Source organism: Rhinopithecus bieti, unplaced genomic scaffold, assembly GCF_001698545.2.
Source record: "Rhinopithecus bieti isolate Rb0 unplaced genomic scaffold, ASM169854v2 scaffold_31527, whole genome shotgun sequence".
NCBI lineage: Eukaryota > Metazoa > Chordata > Mammalia > Primates > Cercopithecidae > Rhinopithecus > Rhinopithecus bieti.
The window spans coordinates 1,721,451-1,740,325 of record NW_016813959.1 but is presented as its reverse complement, the minus strand read 5'-3'; the positions used below and the strand labels follow the sequence as shown (position 1 = coordinate 1,740,325).

General features: G+C 47.7%; 1 protein-coding gene across 1 annotated transcript in view; it reads right to left on the bottom strand.

The window, feature by feature from the left end:
• MYH13 (myosin heavy chain 13) overlaps nt 1–18,875 on the bottom strand; it is a 67,845-nt gene that overhangs the window by 11,201 nt on the left and 37,769 nt on the right. The window contains exons 20-30 of the mRNA XM_017849252.1: nt 17,606–17,861; nt 13,559–13,801; nt 10,138–10,314; nt 8,628–8,773; nt 8,434–8,524; nt 7,069–7,458; nt 4,157–4,283; nt 3,950–4,068; nt 1,390–1,586; nt 805–988; nt 144–309 (exon numbers count right to left, since the gene is read on the bottom strand). Coding sequence (XP_017704741.1) covers nt 144–309; nt 805–988; nt 1,390–1,586; nt 3,950–4,068; nt 4,157–4,283; nt 7,069–7,458; nt 8,434–8,524; nt 8,628–8,773; nt 10,138–10,314; nt 13,559–13,801; nt 17,606–17,861 — 2,096 coding nt within the window. The remainder of the gene's footprint in view (nt 1–143; nt 310–804; nt 989–1,389; nt 1,587–3,949; nt 4,069–4,156; nt 4,284–7,068; nt 7,459–8,433; nt 8,525–8,627; nt 8,774–10,137; nt 10,315–13,558; nt 13,802–17,605; nt 17,862–18,875) is intronic.

Genomic DNA, 18,875 nt, shown 5'->3' with positions numbered 1-18,875 from the left:
GACTGAGTAATGTGAAGCATGATGGGTGAGGATTGTGTGGGGCAGTGGGAAGAAGGCGTCTGGAGATGGCTGTGACCAAATGGGGAAGGGGTTGGCAGGAGGAGAGGGGGACGTAGCACACACCGGTGGTGGAGAGAGCTCACCTTGTAGATTTTTGTTCTCCCGCCTCAGTGTCTCTAACTGGTCCACCACCTCCTCGTAGGCGTTCCTCATCTTGAAGAGTTCGGTGCTGAGTGACCTGGACTCCTTCTGAGCAGCTTCCAACTCAGCCTGGCTTTCGTCCAGCTTTTGCTTCCACTCTGCAAGGACCTGGGAGATAACAAAGGGACATAGGAGAAGCAAAAAGCAGGGATGACTCAGAAGAGTTCATGCAAACAACGGCTGTCAGTAACACCAACGTTTTGCACTTGCATCCTTAGGGACTGAAGAAAGAGGAGGAGCACTTTCTAGATCTGGGACCCCAAACTGTGATATTCCCGCAGGCCCTCTGCTGTGTTCTCACAGACATTACGATCTCAATGGAACTGAATTAGCTTTCACTGAAAACAAAATTGCCTTTGGAGGGACTGTCACAGTAGTCAAGAGACACCTCAAGTCCCCCAAACTGGGAAATGATGCTCCAACTGGGGGCCTTGTAGGATGTGCAGGTATCTCACACATCTAAGTGTGAAACTGTTGTTTTCACCACTGCCACTGCAAAACATTTGACCGTTTTCCAAATTCAGGTATATTCATGTAAATAGCATTTCCCCAATTTGAATCATCCCCATGCCTTCTTCACAAAGAAAGTGGCTGGGGAAGGACCTTGTCAAAGTTCCTCTGCTTCTTGTCCAGGGTGGCACAGGCAGTGTGGGAGCGCTCCAGATCCAGCATCAGATCGTCCACCTCTCCCTGCAGCCTCTGCTTGGTTTTCTCTAAGGATGCGCACTTGGAGTTCGCGGTCTCTGTGTTCTCTTCTGCTTCCTGGAGCCTCTGGGCCAGTTTTTTCCTACAAAAACCAGATTTTTTCCCCCCTTGGCAAAGGTGGAATATTTCAGAAGGTAACTGTCAGATGGGAAGAGAAATGAATAGCATGGAAGGGATTGATGTTTGATGACACCAAGACCTAGGATTTGGTGAGTGGAGAGGATCCAGGTGTCACTGGGAGAGTCTCAAAATGCTTGGTGGCAAAGCAGGTCCCTAAGGACCCCCCGCAGGGAGCTAGGTGGAATGGACAGTTTCCAAGAAGAAGGACAGGGAGACCCCCAGAGGGTGGGGGGCACAATCTGAATGTTTCAGAAACCACAAGGCATGGGCAGGAAAGAGACAATCTCTCAAGATACGAAGACTCCTGGTCCCTTGGCTTGTGCCCTCAGGCTCCCTCTGCTATTGCCACCCTGGAGTCCCTACTTGGCCTCCTCCAGCTCCTCTGTGCGCTGGATGGCGTCCGTCTCGTATTTGGTCCTCCACTGAGCAACCTCACTGTTGGCCTTGGACAGCGCCCTCTGCAGCTCGGCCTTAGCTTCCTGCTCCTCCTCATACTGTTCCCGCAGCAGGTCACAGTCGTGGCGAGAGGACTGCAGGGCGTGTGCCAGGGCGTTCTTGGCCTGGGAATGACAGTGGTGACAAATTGCAAAAACATTTGATGCTTTTCCAAGTTCAGGTATTTTCATTTAAATAGCTTTTCCCCAGCTTGAATTATCCCTATACTGTTTTCACCAAATTTGCCATATCAGCATATCACCTGGTTTATTTAATGTTTTTCAAGTGGACTCCTTAATTGTATTTAAATATATTTAATAAAAGAGTAAACTGTTACAGGACAGTAAGTGGAAAACCACTGACATTTGCCAGAAACAGAAGGTAACCATCAGTGCAATGGAAATAAAGCAATGTTATCACGTCTAACTAGGTACTGTTGCCTGCTGGGACTCCATGCCTGGGGTCTACCCCCTATTTCTTAATAGGGTAAGTAAGCAAATGCTAAGGAAGTATGGTTCACGCTGAGGCCTTTTCCTTGATAGAATCAGAAGGTTTGGAACAATTAAAAAGGGAAGAATTTTCTCGCTACTTGATGCAATGGTACGGAATGCTGTGACCAGGAGAAGCCTGAAAGCATCTTTTGATGTCACCAGTGGGCTGTGTCCCCACACTGGGGACTGCTGATGTGAGCTTTGCTGTTTCCACGGCCCGACTTCCTCCTCCTAGGCAGAGAAGACATGCCTAGTGGCATGTGTCCCTCATTCCCTCCCATGTGGAGGGATGGAAGGGCAACAGTTTAGCTCCGACTATAATGGCCACAAGACGCCCTCTGGTGCCGCCATCAAAGAGAGTTCTGTCAGCCCACTTTAGTAATCTGTACATTTTCATCTTTTTAAAAATGCAGTAGGCCAGGCGTGGTGGCTCATGCCTGTAATCCCAGCACTTTGGGAGGCCGAGACGGGCGGATCACCTGAGGTCGAGAATTTGAGACCAGCCTGACCAACATGGAGAAACCCTGTTACTACCAAAAATACAAAATTAGCCGGGCGTGGTGGCCCATGCCTGTAATCCCAGCTACTTGGGAAGCTGAGGCAGGAGAATCGCTTGAACCCAGGAAGCAGAGGTTGCGGTGAACCAAGATTGCACCATTGCACTCCAGCCTGGGCAACAACAGTGAAACTCCGTCTCAAAAAAAAAAAAAGGTCAATAAATGAGAAACTTTGCCTAAGAAGGAAAACAGGTGTTGCTGTATCCTGGCCAAAGGACAGCCCGCTCCTCCTGCAGTGGCCCTCCTCAGTACTTGTTCAGGCTTGGGTTCTCACCACTTCCCCCTGCCCCCCCTCATCTACCAAAGATCTTCACCATAGAACAGAAAGATGGGAGACAAATATGGCGCTTGTCCTTTTTCAGAAGAAAAAGGTGGAGTTTGGGAAAATTCCAGAAGATTGCCCTATAAGTCTTAGCCAGCGTACAGCAACCTCGGAATTCCATTCATGCAGTTTTTTGGACTCTTGGTTCCCTATTCTGATACTTGAACACGAATTGGCAGCAACAAGCACCTACTGTGTGCACTGTTCTTCTGGGCAAAGTAGGTACAGTGAGGACAAATTATTCTTGCCCTCTATGAGATTACAGATCTGTGGGGAGACACATATTATAAACATAGTATCTAGATCTTGAAATCAAGAAGGCGATGATGTTCATGTTTATGCAACTGTCTCCCGGGTGCTCCCAAAACCATGGAGTCTTTTTGGAGGAGGGTAGCTTGAAATCAGATGGTATAGGAGGTGACACACCAGGAATAATGAAGAAGAAAGAGGAAGGGATTTCAAGTGGCCAGGATGAATTGCTGGGCAGAATGGTCAAGTGTGTACAGTGATCGGGAGGAGGTGCCCTGGCTGGAGAGGGGAGTTTCTCAGACTACCCTGTGGGGGACAGAGGAGCCTAGGGCATGGACCACCATGGGTATGGTTTCCTATCCCTGAAGAAGGAAATCTAATGCCAAGGTCCTCTAACCTTAAAGGACAGGTTCGCATCATGCTGCAAGGCAGACAGGAGAAGCAACAGGTTTCTTCTTTTCTTTCTTTCTTTTTTTTTTTTTTTTTTAGCGGAGTCTTGCTCTGTCTTCCAGGCTGGAGTGCAGTGGCGTGATCTCGGCTCACTGCACCCTCCGCCTCCCGGGTTCAAGGAATTCTTTGCCTCAGCCTCCCGAGTAGCTGGGATTACAGGCACCTGCCACTACTCCCAGCTAATTTTTTTTTTTGTATTTTTAGTAGAGATGGGGTTTCACCATCTTGGCCAGGCTGGCCTTGAACTCCTGATCTCGTGATCCACCCGCCTCAGCCTTCCAAAGTGCTGGGATTAGAGGCGTGAGCCACTGTGCCCGGCCACAGCAGGTTTCTTGATGTAGCACTGCTCCAACCAGCTTCACAGGTGAAGTGGTCATACAGCCTGGTTTCTCAGGTTCAATCTGACTCTATATCTTTACCTTTGTTTCTTCTTCCATTTGCCTCTTAAGCTCCTCCAGCTGCTGGGTGAGGGCCTGCTTGCTTTTGGTCAGCTGTGAAATCAGAGACTCCTTCTCTTCCACTTGGTGGCTCAGCTCCCCTGCCAAACAGATGTGGCCCCCATGTCAGTGTTATCGACCACCCTCTCCCATGGCCCGGCTGGACCCCAGAGCCCTGCCCATTCTCACCATTCTGGGTCTGTAGTCTTGCTTTCTGCATGTTCAGATCATGGATCAACTGTGTCTGTTGCTCGTCCTTGGCTTTGATTTCACTAAATTGGTCTTCTACCGTCCGGCACGTTCTTTCTATGTTACTCTTTAACAAACAGAAAGTCACCATGAATGGGAAAAAATGGATTCCTAGTGCCCAGCATTGAACTGAACAGTGTGATCGTTTAGCTTCTTGTCAGGTAAAATAAAAATACAAATACAGAACCAAAAAAAAAGTCAGTTTAAAAAAATCATAATTGACTGGGCGCAGTGACTCACGCCTATATCCCAGCACTTTGGGAGGCCGAGGCGGGTGGATCCCTGAGGTCAGGAGTTTAACACCAGCCTGACCGACATGGTGAAACCCCATCTGTACTAAAAATACAAACATTAGCTGGGCATAGTGGCAGGCACTTGTAATCCCAGCTACTCGGGAGACTGAGGCAGGAGAATCGCTTGAACCCAGGAGGCGGAGGTTGCAGTGAGCCGAGATCATGCCATTGCACTCCAGCCTGGGCAGCAAGAGTGAAACTCCATCTCAAAAAAATAAAAATAAAAAAAGAATCATAATCATTTCAGATTTGTGAATGCAGCTCAATCACCAATCGCTTGGAACATCTGTTTTTGGTAGGTAAGTATTTAATGATTTGTAAACAACCCTTTGAGAAGATGCCACTTTTAAGTGGATCCTTGGGATCCTCTTGTAATATAAGTAATATGTGAATAATTGCAAGCAATACAAGCCTGTGAATATTTGCAAGCAATATATTCAGATGACAGTGTTAAGCATTTCGTTCAATAACACAAAAGGTTCCCGATGGTGGAGGTGGTATGAAGGGATTCACCTCCCCAGCCTCCAGTTGGCCTGTATTTTTGTGAAGTTTGTTCAAAACCCTTATGTGTGTTGACCTTTCTCTCCTCCTGCTGCTCCATAAAATAGAAAATAAAACGTATGGAGCATATGTTTTTCCTTAGAATACGAAGTATGAGCTGGCAGTGGAGGAAGCAGGGATACTGATTCCAGGGGAGTCCTGGAGGAGCTTAGGATCTCTTTGAGAAGATGACACGCAAGCATGAAGGAATCAAAGCAGGGAGGGTTGAAAAGCGATGGCGACTTGCAAGAAGAGACGTCAAAGGGGACAACTGAAAAAGCGTAAAGAAACATGAAGTGCTGCTTCCCCTGGATGTTAAAATTGAGAACAGAGCAGCACACGGCAATTCTGGAGAGAGGGAGGCTGGAGTGGGGGCTGTTTATCGGCATGGTGCGTGGGGGCTGCTGGAGGCTCTTCCTACCCACCTTCCCCTGCAGGCTGGCCTGGCTCGCAGAGAGAGAGGTGTGGGAGGGGAACATATACAAACCCAAGTTCTTAGAGGAAGAAAGAAAACCAAGAAAGGGAAAAAGGGCAAACAAATGGGAAAACAGGAAAGAAGGAGAAAAGGAGTCATCACTCGCAGCCGGAGGCTGCAGTCGGGGAGTGAAAAAGCAATCAAGGGAAAACAAGACAGTGTCGACGCAGACCCTAAACACTGGCAGCAGAGGGCGCTGGAGAGACCACGCTAGTTCTCTGATCCACATCTCCCTTCCTTTTCTGGACAGATGCCCTGACCTTCTGGGAAATCCTCGGTGAGAGGCCCACAGCCCCACTTCTAGGGTCACCACTGCTTCTTCCAGCCCAGCCAAATAGCTCCTAGTACAGCTCAGAGCACCCTGCAAGGAGGGCAGGTGTTAAATCGGGAAGCACACATGCTCCACGAGGAATGCTTTGCTTTGAGGTCATGCACAGAGGTGGATTCACTATGAAGCTTGTGAAATAAGCTTCAGGGCCCGCGTTTGCATGGACCCCAGAGAGTCTGGGAGCTGCAGAAGGTTTGAGGGAAGAGGAGCCAACCCAAGCAGAAGATATTCTAGAAGGCATTTCTGGCAAATGGCCCAAAGAGGCCTCAGGAGAAAAGAACTTGAGTCTTCAAGGTAACCTGCGACACTTTTGTGTCATCATAAATATTAACTTTCATGCCTAATTTTCATAAGTTTGTATACTTTTTTCTTAAAGAGTCCCAGTCGTCCAGGCACAGTGGCTCATGCCTGTAATCCCAGCACTTTGGGAGGCCGAGGTGGGTGGATCACCTGAAGCCAGGAGTTCAAGACCAGCCTGGCCAACATGGTGAAACCCCATCTCTACCAAAAATACAAAAATTAGCCGGGCGTGCTGGCGGGTGCCTGTAATCCCAGCTACTTGGGAGGCTGAGGCAGGAGAATTGCTTGAACCTGGGAGGTAGAGGTTGCAGTGAGCTGAGATGGCACCACTGCGATCCAGCCTGGGGAACAAGAGTGAAATAGTGGCACCAGATCATCCAACTGTGCTTGAATCAAGTGGTCTTGATGCTTTGGTCTTAAAGTTTGTGTCTCCCCAAAATTCATAATTTCTAGTCCAGTGGTGTCGGGGGGTGGGGCTTTTGGGAGGTGATAAGGTCACAGGGGTGGAGTCCTTATGAATGGGATTAGTGTTCTTATAATAGAGGCCTGAGAAAACTTGTGCACCCCTTCTACCACATGAGGATGCAATGAGAAGGCACCATCTGTAAGGAACAGACCTTCAGCAGACACCGAATTTGCTGGCACTTTGATCTTGGACTTCCCGGCCTCCAAAATTGTGAGCAATACATTTCTGTTGTTTATAAATTACCCACTCTAAAATATTTTGTTACAGCAGCCCAAATAGATAAGACAAAGGACGTGAGTGAATTTGAGGAACTGGAAACGGGCAGAAATAGGGAAGAGGGTTTCAGTGTAGAACATGCAGTGGTTTGGAGGCATCAAATTACACATGCCCAGGGGCAGGTGGCCCCTGGCTGCCTTGAATTCTCCAAGAGCAGAAGGGTCAGTCAGGTACCTTTGACTTGGAGATGGCTTCGATGTTGCTGGCCATGTCATCGATCTCCATCTTCAGCTCACTCTTCTCCTTCTCCAGCTTCTGCTTCACCCGCTGCAGGTTGTCAATCTGCTCCCCAAGCTCGGCCACACTGTCTGCGTGCTTCTTCCTCAGGGTGGCTGCCGTGGCTTCATGCTGCAGGGTGGCCTCCTCCAGGTCCCTGCGCATTTTCTGGAACTCAGCCTCCCGCTTCTTGTTCATCTCAATCTGGGCTGAAGTGGTCCCACTGGCTTCTTCCAGCCTCTCACTGATCTCCTCCAGTTCCCGGGCCAGATCTGAGCGCTGCTTCTCAATCTTGGCTCTGAGTGTGTGTTCTGCTTCAATTTCCTCCTCCAGCTCTTCTATGCGAGCCTGAAAGGATCACTCTATCAGGACTGTTATTGTGGAGGAGGGGGCAGCCTCCTTTGAGAGGGGCTGGGTGTTGAGGAATTGCAGGTAGGCAGCACGAGGTGGGTGGATCATTTGAGGTCAGGAGTTTGAAACCAGCCTGGCCAACATGGTGAAACTCTGCCTCTACTAAAAATACAAAAATTAGCCGGGTGTGGTGGAGGCCACCTGTAGTCCCAGGTACTCGGGAGGCTGAGGCAGGAGAACAGCTTGAACCTGGGAGGTGGGGGTTGCAGTGAGCTGAGATCACGCTGCTGTGCTCCAGCCTGGGTGACAGAGACTCGGACTCAGAAAACAAACAACAAAAAAAGAATTCATTATAACATTACATTGGTGAAAAAACTTGGAAACAACCTAAATGTCCATGAATAAGGGAATGCACAAATCAATTGTGATGGAGACTTGTTCTAGAAGTCTATGGAGCAGGTAGACACCAATCTACGTCTATCATGGATAGCTCTGCAGATCACGTTGCCAAAAGAAAGGAGCAAGTTGCAGAGTGATACTCTCAGTGTGATATTTATGCTAAGAATATAAAGAAACAAGAACCTTTTCTGCATGTATACTATATATTTTCGGGGTCTTAAATGTGTACAAAAACACATAGCAAAAGAGGCAGAAGGATGTACATCCCACTGAAACTGGTCATTGCTTTTGAGAAGACCGTGAGGGCACTAGGCTTAGGGGTGGTGGTCAAAGCACACTTATCAATAATATTTAGCTTTACTGGGCCTATTTTGAGCCTTTGCAAGGAAGTATGTTTATGGGTTACTCAGAGCATTAAAATATTATTTTCAAAAACTAAAGGAAAGTTCAGGACATCTTCTCTAGCTTTAGCAGGAGGAAGGAAAGAAGCAGCTAAAGAAACAATGGGGAAGGAGTGAGGAGGGGCACTCTTGCAAGGGATTGTCATGATTGGGAAGGTTTTGATGCTTTTACCTGCAGTTCTTTAATCTTCTTTTGAAACTGCAGACTGTGGACTTGTTCGTCATCTATTTTGGCTTGTAACTGACTGATTTCAAACTCCTTCCTGCAAATAGATTTTAAAAAAAGAACATGAGATACAAGCCTCTTGGAGGGGATGAAAGTTGGCTTTTAGGCTGAGACACAGAGGTGGTAAAAGAAATATCTACTTTTTTAATTTCTCTTCTATTTGCTGCTTGTCATTTTCTAGATCCATAATGGATTCCTGGGACATTTTCAGATCTCCTTCCAGCTTCCTCTTCGCCCTTTCCAGGTCCGCCCGCAGTTTCTTTTCCTGTTCTAAGGAACCCTCAAGCTGAGAAGACACACAGGTAGAAAAGTAAGCCCCTGCTGGGGAAGTGTTTGCTCTTTTCATTGGGCGCAGCCATACACGTGACCTGGGGCTTCCTGGGGCTCCTGTAGGGTGCTGGCTGCAAGCCTCTGGCCCCGGGAGGAAGCAAGTCTTGCCCCCTACCTCCCCTCTCTTCTGTCTTCCAGAAAAGGCTACCCAGGGTGGGGCTGGATCCTTCATGGGCCTCCTGGTGCCTCTCTCAACTGATTCCCACTCGGCCTGGCCCAGACCATGTTCCATGGAGGGGTATGGTACTCATGGGTGCACACTCTTGCACAGACAATACAAATGGGGGTTTCTATGGACAGCACTGTGAAGGTCTATGCTCTACACCATCACACATTCCCTGCTAACATTACGCAACCATGGGAGGCAAGGAATTCATGTGTGTGTATGTGTGTGTGCGTGTATGCACACACACACACATGCACACATGGGAACAGGAAACAGGGGCGTAGAGGAGGAGCACACCTACCCTGGGCTCAGAAACATTAAAGTTATCTAGAAAATCTCTAGCCACAATAATGATTAAAACCCAAAAACTTCAAAAGTGGCTCTTGGCCGGGCGCAGTGGCTCAAGCCTGTAATCCCAGCACTTTGGGAGGCCGAGACGGGCGGATCACGAGGTCAAGAGATCGAGACCATCCTGGCTAACACGGTGAAACCCCGTCTCTACTAAAAAAAAAATACAAAAAAACTAGCCGGGCCAGGTGGCGGGCACCTGTAGTCCCAGCTACTCGGGAGGCTGAGGCAGTAGAATGGCGTAAACCCAGGAGGTGGAGCTTGCAGTGAGCTGAGATCTGGCCACTGCACTCCAGCCTGGGCGACAGAGTGAGACTCCGCCTCAAAAAAAAAAAAAAAAAAAGTGGCTCTTACATCAAGAATAATAACGTCATGCGATGGGGGTGGAAATAGTAATTTTCGTGGCCACAAATGGAACTCATCTTTAATAACGTTACCACAGGATTGGAGGTTTTGGAGCCCAAAGGACCTACAGGTGGATGCTAATAATACTGATGATGGTGATGAGAGCAATAATAGCAGCTATGTTTTGCCGAACACTTTCTGTGTGCTGAGCTTTCTGTGAAAACCCTCTGAGATGAAGCTATTTTCATCGCATTTCACAAGGCACAAATGGAGGCTTTGCAAGGGTAAGCAGCTTGCTTAGTATCCCAGACTCCTTCAGGGTCAGGATGGGGCTGAGATCTGAACTTAGGGATGCTGATTCCAGAGTCTGACCTCTCAAGCCCTGCGTCCTAGTTAGACCGTCTCTTGTCTGTGCTTCCACAAGTGATAAATGCTAAAGCATAGTAGTAAAATATCCTCACATCATCTGTTTGCTGTTCAAGCTTGGCATTTATTTTGATTAGACCATTGACTTTATCTTCTTCAACCTGAAGGTCATCCAGTGTTTGCTGATGGGCCTCCTGTAGAGACTTCTTTTCTTTGGTCAATTTGGAAATGGTTTCTTCAAGTGCTGTCATTTCTTCGGAAAGATTCTTTACCTGGGACAATATCAACACTGATTTAATATGGAAAACCATTAAGCCAGAAGCTTCCATCAACAAAAGTTATTGCTTCTTTGCTCATTTTTCCTCTTTCCCTTTTCTTTTTGGCTATTACTTTTTTACCTCCTGGAATGGACAGACTCTCAGTTCTTTATCTTCCTTAACGGTCTATCACGGCGCCTCAAATTCTCCCATTAGGATTATTCATTTAAGGAGGGCATTATATTCTACAAGGAAGGGCACTGTTAAAATGCAAATGTGCTACCTTTGAAGGGTAACACATCAATCTATATTCGCTCATAATACGTCTGTGGAAATGTGTTTATTAGGCTGGCTGGCTGAATAGGGTTTAGAATGAGGCAGGAAGGGGAGGAGAGGCATGAGGTGCTCTGCAAGAAAATTCACGCCAGGTGCAGTGGCTCACGCCTGTAATCCCTGCACTTTGGGAGGCCAAGGTGGGCAGATCATGAGGTCAGGAGATCGAGACCATCCTGGCTAACACTATGAAACCCCATCTTTACTAAAAACACAAAAAAATTAGCTGGGCGTGGTGGCGGGCGCCTGTAGTCGCAGATACTCGGGAGGCTGAGGCAGGAGAATGGCGTGAACCTGGGAGACGGAGCTTGCAGTGAGCAGAGATGACACCATTGCACTCCAGCCTAGGAGACAGAGTGAGCCTCCGTCAAGAAAGAAAGAAAAAGAAAGGAAGGAAGGAAGGAAAGAAGGAAAGAAGGAAAGGAAGGAAGGAAAGAAGGAAGGGAAGGAAGGAAGGAAAGAAAGCAGGGAGGGAGGGAGGGAAGGAAGGAAGGAAGGAAAAAGGAGAGAGGGAGGGAGGGAGGCAGGAAGGCAGGAAAGAAAGAGAGAGAGAGAGAGAGAAAGAAAGCAAGCAAAGCAAGAAAAGAAAAGAAAAGAAAATTCAGAACAGGAGTGCTGTGTTATCAGGAAGCAGGAGGAGGGCACCCAACATGGAACTTGAAGGAAGTAAGTGAAACTTTTTCCACATCCAACAGGCCTTCAGATCAGAAGTTGCTAACTCCTAATCTATGGGCTGAATCTAGCCATATTTTCTTTAGTCCACATAGTAGTTTACAATGTTATTATTTACAATGTTACAGTAGTTTTTGTTTGTTTGTTTGTTTTTTGTTTTTGTTTTTGAGATGGAATCTCTCTCTGTTGCCCAGGCTGGAGTGCAGTGGCTCAATCTCTGCTTACTGCAAGCTCCGCCTTCTGGGTTCACACCATTCTCCTGCCTCAGCCTCCCAAGTAGCTGGGACTACAGGCGCCCACCACCACACCTGGCTAATTTTTTGTATTTTTAGTAGAGATGGGGTTTCATTGTGTTAGGCAGGATGGTCTCGATCTCCTGACCTTGTGATCTACCTGCCTTGGCTTCCCAAAGTGTTGGGATTACAGGCATGAGCCACTGCGCCTGGTCTGTAGTTTTTAAAATGTTATCAACATTGAAAAAAATGAGACTTCACGTAAAACTTGGATTTCTGGCTTCTCATGGAAAACCAGAAGTTCTGAAAATGCTGGAGTCCCATTCCCCGCTGACAACAGTTGACTGGGGCTGAGTCACCGCTGCCTTCTGTGGACAGGGCAAGAGCTCTTCAGTTCGCCACAGTCCCCAGCCCTTCCGAGTGTCTTTTTCCGTTACTCCCAGCGTCTATCCAACACTGACTCTGAGTGTCAACTGTCATTGTCTCTTATGCTCAGCAGTTCACATCCCTTAGCCCACCTCATGGGCAACCCATTCTGATGTGAATCATGTAAGTGGTTTTGCATATTGTTGTTGAAATGTATGTCGTTGTGTTGTGTGCATATGATTTTTGTCCACATAAATGCTATTATGCTGTATACTTCATTTTCTTTTTCTTTTCTTTTTTTTTTTTTGAGATGAGTCTCGCTCTGTCACCCAGGCTGGAATGCAGTGGTGCGATCTCGGCTCACTGCAATCTCTGCCTCCCAGGTTTGAGTGATTCTCCTGCCTCAGCCTCCCAAGTAGCTGGGAATACAGGCACCCGCCACCATGCCCAGATAATTTTTGTATTTTTCATACAGACGGGGTTTCACCGTGTTAGCCAGGATGGTCTCGATCTCCTGACTTCATGATCCGCCCCCCTTGGCCTTCCAAAGTGCTGGGATTACAGGCGTGAGCCACCATGCCTGGCCCTATATTTCATTTTCTTACATTTTCTCACCACTTAGCAGTATTTAATATTTGCTGTGCACAACCCATTGTTCCTAATGGCTACGTAGTGCTCCCTGGTGTGTGTCTACTACATGTTATCTCTCCGTTTTCCCCATGGTGGACCCTGGCACTGCCTCCAGCTGTCTCCCACAAGCAATGCCACCACAAACACCCTAGGACATGTCGCCTTGTAGAAAGTTGGAAGAATTCCTTGATCTATACACCCAGGAGCAGAATTGCTGGGTCATAGGGTATCTGGATTCTTAATTCGACTAAGTCATTCCAAATGACTTTCCCAAAGGCTGCATCAGTCTCTGTTCTGCCGGTACCCGCTCCTCTCAGTCAATCCTTGGTGTTATCCAGTCTTCTGCCTCCTTCACTATCTGCCTGGCCCCTGTAGGTCTTCTTGTTTGCAATCCCTGTGCTTGGTGCTATGGGAAATGAAGAATATGAAACAGTCCTTCCCCTCAACGAAATGCTAGAAGTTTGTGATACAGTCATGGAGGTTTGAGAAGAGTCTATGGGGTCGGGCGCAGTGGCTCACACCTGTAATCCCAGCACTTTGAGAGGCCGAGGCAGGTGGATCACCTGAGGTCAGGAGTTCGAGACCAGCTTGGCCCACATGGTGAAACCCCATCTCTACTAAAAATACAAAAAATTAGCTGGGCATGGTGGTGTGCGCCTGTAATCCCAGCTACTTGGGAAGCTGAGGCAGGAGAATTGCTTGAACTCGGGAGGCGGAGGTTGCATTGAGCTGAGATCGTGCCACTGTAGCGAGATCTGCCTGGGTGACAGAGCAAGACTCTGTCTCACAAAAAAAAAAAAAAGAACAAGATGAAGGAGGAGGAGGAGGAGGAGAAGAACCTATGGGACAGAAAAGACGGCAGGGGACAGAACTTGTTGGGACTTAACTACCCTGCTCCTTGACTCCAGCCTCTCATTTCTGTGCAATGTTGTATTGACTGGACTCCTGCGCCACCCTTTCTCCTCCTTACAGACAGAGAGAGAAACCTAGTTAAGACAGTGCGGGAATCCCTTGGGTTTGCGCACCTTGTTCTCTGTGGCATGCTTCTCCTTTTCAACTTTCGTCAAGGTCAGCTCCAGGTCATCAATGTCTCTCTTGAGAGAGCAGCATTTGTCTTCCAGATTCCTCTTCTTGGCAACCAGTTCAGAATTCATGTCCTCTTCCTCTTCCAGTCTCTCAGTCAGCTCCTTGACTTTTGCTTCCAGTAGGATCTTGCTTTTGATGAGTCCTTCACACCGTTCCTCAGCGTCCATCAGATTTTCTGTTTCCTGAAAGAACCAGGTCATTTTATGTTTTGATTGGCCTCTTTGAAAATGCTACAAAGGAAGGGTATCACCCTCTTAAAGCCCATTATCTACGCCTAAGCCAAGAAATGGGTCATGCACACACATGCACGCACATGTGCACACGCTGCACACATACGTGTACATAAACTTAGATATCACCCATAAACACATTTTTTTTCTTTTTAGATGGAGTGTTGCTGTGTGGCCCAGGCTGGAGTGTGGTGGAACGATCTTGGCTCACTGCAACCCTGCCTCCCAGGTTCCAGCGATTGTAGTACCTAGTTGCTGGGATTACAGGCATGTTCTACCACACCTGGCTAATCTTTGTAATTTTTGTAGAGATGGGATTTCACCATGTTGGCCAGGCTGGTCTCAAACTCCTGACCTCAGGTGATCCTTCTGCCTCGGTCTCCCAAAGTGCTGGGATTACAGGCGTGAGTCACTGCACCTGGTCAGTATACATGCTGTTTTTTTGTTTGTTTTTAACTACCAAGGACATTGCTTATAGAAATTCACATATAATAATTTGTCCATTTATTTCTTTAGAGACAAGGTCTTGCTCTGTTGCCAAAGCTGAAGTGCAGTGGTGTGAGGCAGCCCACTGCAGCCTCACACTCCTGTGCTCAAGTGATCCTCCCACCTCAGCCTCCCAAGTAGCTGGAACTACAAGGTATGTGCCATCATGACTGGCTTCTTTTTGTGTGTGTGTACAGATGGGGTCTCAATGTGTTGCCCAGGCTTGTCTCAAATTTTAGCCTCAAGTGATCCTCCTGCCTCAGCCTCCCAAAGTGCTGGGACTACAAGTGTGCGCCCCCATGCCTGGCCTCACTTATAATTTCAAACAGAGGGTTTTGTGAAGTTACAAGTTCATTTTAAAGAATGAAGCGTCTGGAAATTTGCCACATTTGAACTGCTGTTCATCTCACTCTTCCTGCTACCACCAGTTGGCAAATGACTCATCTACTCCATGTTATCTCAAGCTGACAAAATTGTTTCAAAACATTACTATCTTTTAACTTCCATTAAATTTGTTTTTAAATGTATGTATTGATTTATGTTCTAGAGATAAGGTCCCACTATGTTGCCCAGGCTGGTCTCGAGCTTCTGAGCTCTAGTGATCCTCCTGCCTTGGCTTCTGAAAGTGTTGGGATCGCAGGCAGGAGCCACCAGGCCTTGCCCTTTCAATGGAAAAGTTCTTCCTGTGTCTCCTTAGCTGTGTCTCCTTGAACCACAGAACAGAAAATTAAAAACACCCAAGAATTCGTGATTGAATACATATGTCCTAGAAGATCCTGCAGTGAGTCTCTTGGACAGACCAACATCAGCTACTTCTGTTCTAAATCGGGCTATATCTTCCCATATAAGAGTATTTATTTATTTATTTTTTGAGACAGAGTCTCACTGTGTCTCCCAGGCTGGAGTGTAGTGGCGCAATCTCAGCTCACTGCAACCTCCGCCTCCTGGATTCAAGTGATTCTCCTGCCTCAGCCTCCTGAGTAGCTGGGACTGCAGGTGTGTACCACCATGCCCGGCTAATTTCTGTATTTTTAGAAGAGACGGGATTTCACCATGTTGGCCAGGATGGTCTTGATCTCTTGACCTCATGATCCACCTGCCTCAGCCTCCCAAAGCGCTGGGATTACAGGCATGAGCCACCGTGCCTGGCCCATATAAGAGTTTTTTTTTTTTTTTAGAGACGGAGTCTCACTTTGTCACCCAAACTGGAGTGCAGTGGCCGGATCTCGGCTCACTGCAAGCTCCGCCTTTTTTTGGGTTTGCGCCATTCTCCTGCCTCAGCCCCCCGAGTAGCTGGGACTACAGGTGCCTGCCACCTCGCCCGGCTAGTTTTTTGTATTTTTTAGTAGAGACGGGGTTTCACCGGGTTAGCCAGGATGGTCTCGATCTCCTGACNCAGGCATGAGCCACTTTGCCCGGCTGAGTTTTTTTTTTTTTTTAGAGACGGAGTCTCACTTTGTCACCCAAACTGGAGTGCAGTGGCCGGATCTCGGCTCACTGCAAGCTCCGCCTTTTTTTGGGTTTGCGCCATTCTCCTGCCTCAGCCCCCCGAGTAGCTGGGACTACAGGTGCCTGCCACCTCGCCCGGCTAGTTTTTTGTATTTTTTAGTAGAGACGGGGTTTCACCGGGTTAGCCAGGATGGTCTCGATCTCCTGACCCTGTGATCCACCCGTCTCGGCCTCCCAAAGTGCTGGGATTACAGGCTTGAGCCACCGCGCCCGGCCTAAGAGTATTTTAAGACACATACTGCAGGGTAATGCGTGGGAGGAGACTGGCACATGTGCTAATGTTTATTGAACATCTATAAACATGAGCTGTGTGCTAGGCATTTTACAGGCATTAACTGTTCATTCTTCAACAGCTGGATGAGGTGAGTACTGTGACTATGCCCATTTTACAGATGAGACAACGGAAGCACAAAGAGGATACATAGCTCGCCCAAGGTCACGCGGCTCTCAGGTGGAACATCTGGGATAGAAACCCAGTTATCTGGTTCCAAGAACTGTTCTCTTGCCTGCTGTGCCTGGGAAAGTGCTCCTGTTAACTCACTATAGGGGTTGGGAAATCACGTGAAAAGGGGAGTGGAAAATGCTCTGCATAAAAAACAAAAGGTAAAAGTATTTGGAGGTTTATTAAAAAGGGAAAATTATAAATGTCTTCACTCTGTGAAAGAGGCAATTATACTGCCCCATTTCTTTTCTTTTTTCTTTTCTTTTCTTTTTTTTTTTTTTTTTTGAGATGGAATCTTGCTCTGTCGCCAGGCTGGAGTGCAGTGGCGTGATCTTGGCTCACTGCAACTTCCACCTCCCGGGTTCAAGCGATTCTCCTGTTCAGCCTCCCGAGTAGCTGGGACTACCGGTGTGTGCCACCACACCTGGCTAATTTTTTTTTTTTGTATTTTTAGTAGAGATGGAGTTTCACCATGTTAGCCAGGATGGTCTTGATCTCCTGACCTTGTGATCCACCTACCTCAGTCTCCCAAAGTGCTGGGATTACAGGCATGAGCCACCACGTCCAGCCTATATCCTCCCATTTCTTTGATAAAATTATGTATGTTTAAAGCACTTTTTTTTTTTTTTTTGAGATCGGGGTCTCACTATGTTGCCCAGGCTGGAGTGCAGTGGCATGTTCTCAGCTCACTGCAGCCTCAACCGCCTGGGCTCAGGTGATCCTCCCACCTCAGCCTTCTGAGTATCTTGGACTAGAGACATGCACCACCATGGCTGGCTAGCTTTTAGAATTTTTTTTAATAGAGATGGGGTTTTGCCATGATACCCAGGCTGGTCTTGAACTCCTGAGCTCGAGCGATCCTCCCACCTCGGCCACCCAAAGTGTTGGGCTTACAGGCGTGAGCCACCGCGCCTGGCCTAAAGTACTTTTTACGTATTATTGTAAATCATATATGGACAATTACTCTTGGGACTTTGAATTGGGTTAATTTTGATTATTTATTTTTATTCGTATTGTTTAAAAGGTGTGGTGCATATACGTATGACACATATATATCCCTCATGCCCACAGCAAAATATATCTAATTCTGTGATGTCGGGGACAAATCAGAGCACAGATTCTCTTTGCAGACATAATTTCTGGCACTCACTGCTTTGGCGAAGCCCGGGACCAGGCATCCTTTTACAAGCAATACTCCATACAACCACTGGGTGGCACCACTGTCTCTTGAATAGACACCTGATGGTGCCCTCAACCTTCCTCCCCCTTTTCTGTCCTCCAGAATCTGTGTTTTGCGTTCTTAAGTAGGAGGTACTTACAGACTGGACCTGCAATTGGAGGTCATTCTTTTCCTGCAGCAGGGAGACCATTTTCTCCTCCAGCTCCTTCCGGCGAGCCTCGGATCGGGCCAGTTCTTCCTTGGTCCTCTCGAAGTCTTCCTTCATGGTGGCCATCTCCTTCTCGGCCTCTGCACTCTTCAGCAGGGGCTTGATTTTGAAGAACAGGTTCATCCAGGGCCAGTGCTTGACGTTCATAAAAGAGCGGATGTTGTACTGGATGCAGAAGATGGAGTCCCTGTACACCCATTAGGACTCGAATTAATAAACCCAGCAAGGTCTGGTCTCTGCACCCCCCACCTGCCCCCATGGGCCCCATCCTCCATCCTTCCTGGTTAGGTGGGGAGGTGCAGCCAAGCTTGGCAGATCCTCTGGATCCAGAGTAGGTCTGCAAATGAGGGGCAGAGGAGACAGAGGCACGTGCACAGGTTGGAAGGTAGGAGAGGTCATGGGGCCTCCTGCAGGCACCTGGTCACCTGGCTGCCCCTTCCACCACCCTACTGAGTGCCCTGCCTGAGGGTATCAGTGACTTCCTAATGCTCAATTCAAGGAATAGCTTTCATTCCTATTTTATTGGGTCTTTCTCCCACATTTGATGTGTTAATCAGTTCTCAACTTTTGAAACTTTCTCTGCCTTAGATTCCATGAACATTTTTCCTGTTTCATTGTATTTTGCCATATGAGGTCCCTCTTCCTGCTGAAGAAACCAAGGACTTGTCCTTGGTCATCTCCTAGTCTCTTGCCCTGGTAGAGTTGATCTGTCTTCCCAATTTCTTTCTTTTCTATATATTTTTTTGAGACTTTTTTTTTTTGAGATGGAGTCTTGCTCTGTTGCCCAAGCTAGAGTGTAATGATGCAATCTTGGCTAACTGCAACCTCCACCTCCTAGTCAAGCAATTCTTCTGCCTCAGCCTCCTGAGTAGCTGGGATCACAGGTGTGGACCACCATGCCTGGCTTTTTTTTTTTTTTTTTTGAGACAGAGTCTTGCTCTGTCGCCCAGGTTGGAGTGCAGTGGCGTGATCTCGGCTTACTGAAAGCTCCACCTCCCAGGTTCACAGCATTCTGCCTCAGCCTCCCAAGTAGCTGGGATTACAGGCGCCTGCCACCATGCCCAGCTAATTTTTTGTATTTTTAGTAAAGACAAGGTTTCACCATGTTGGTCAAGATGGTCTCGATCTCCTGACCTCGTGATCCACCCGCCTCAGCCTCCCAAAGTGCTGGGATTACAGGTGTGCACCACCATGCCTGGCT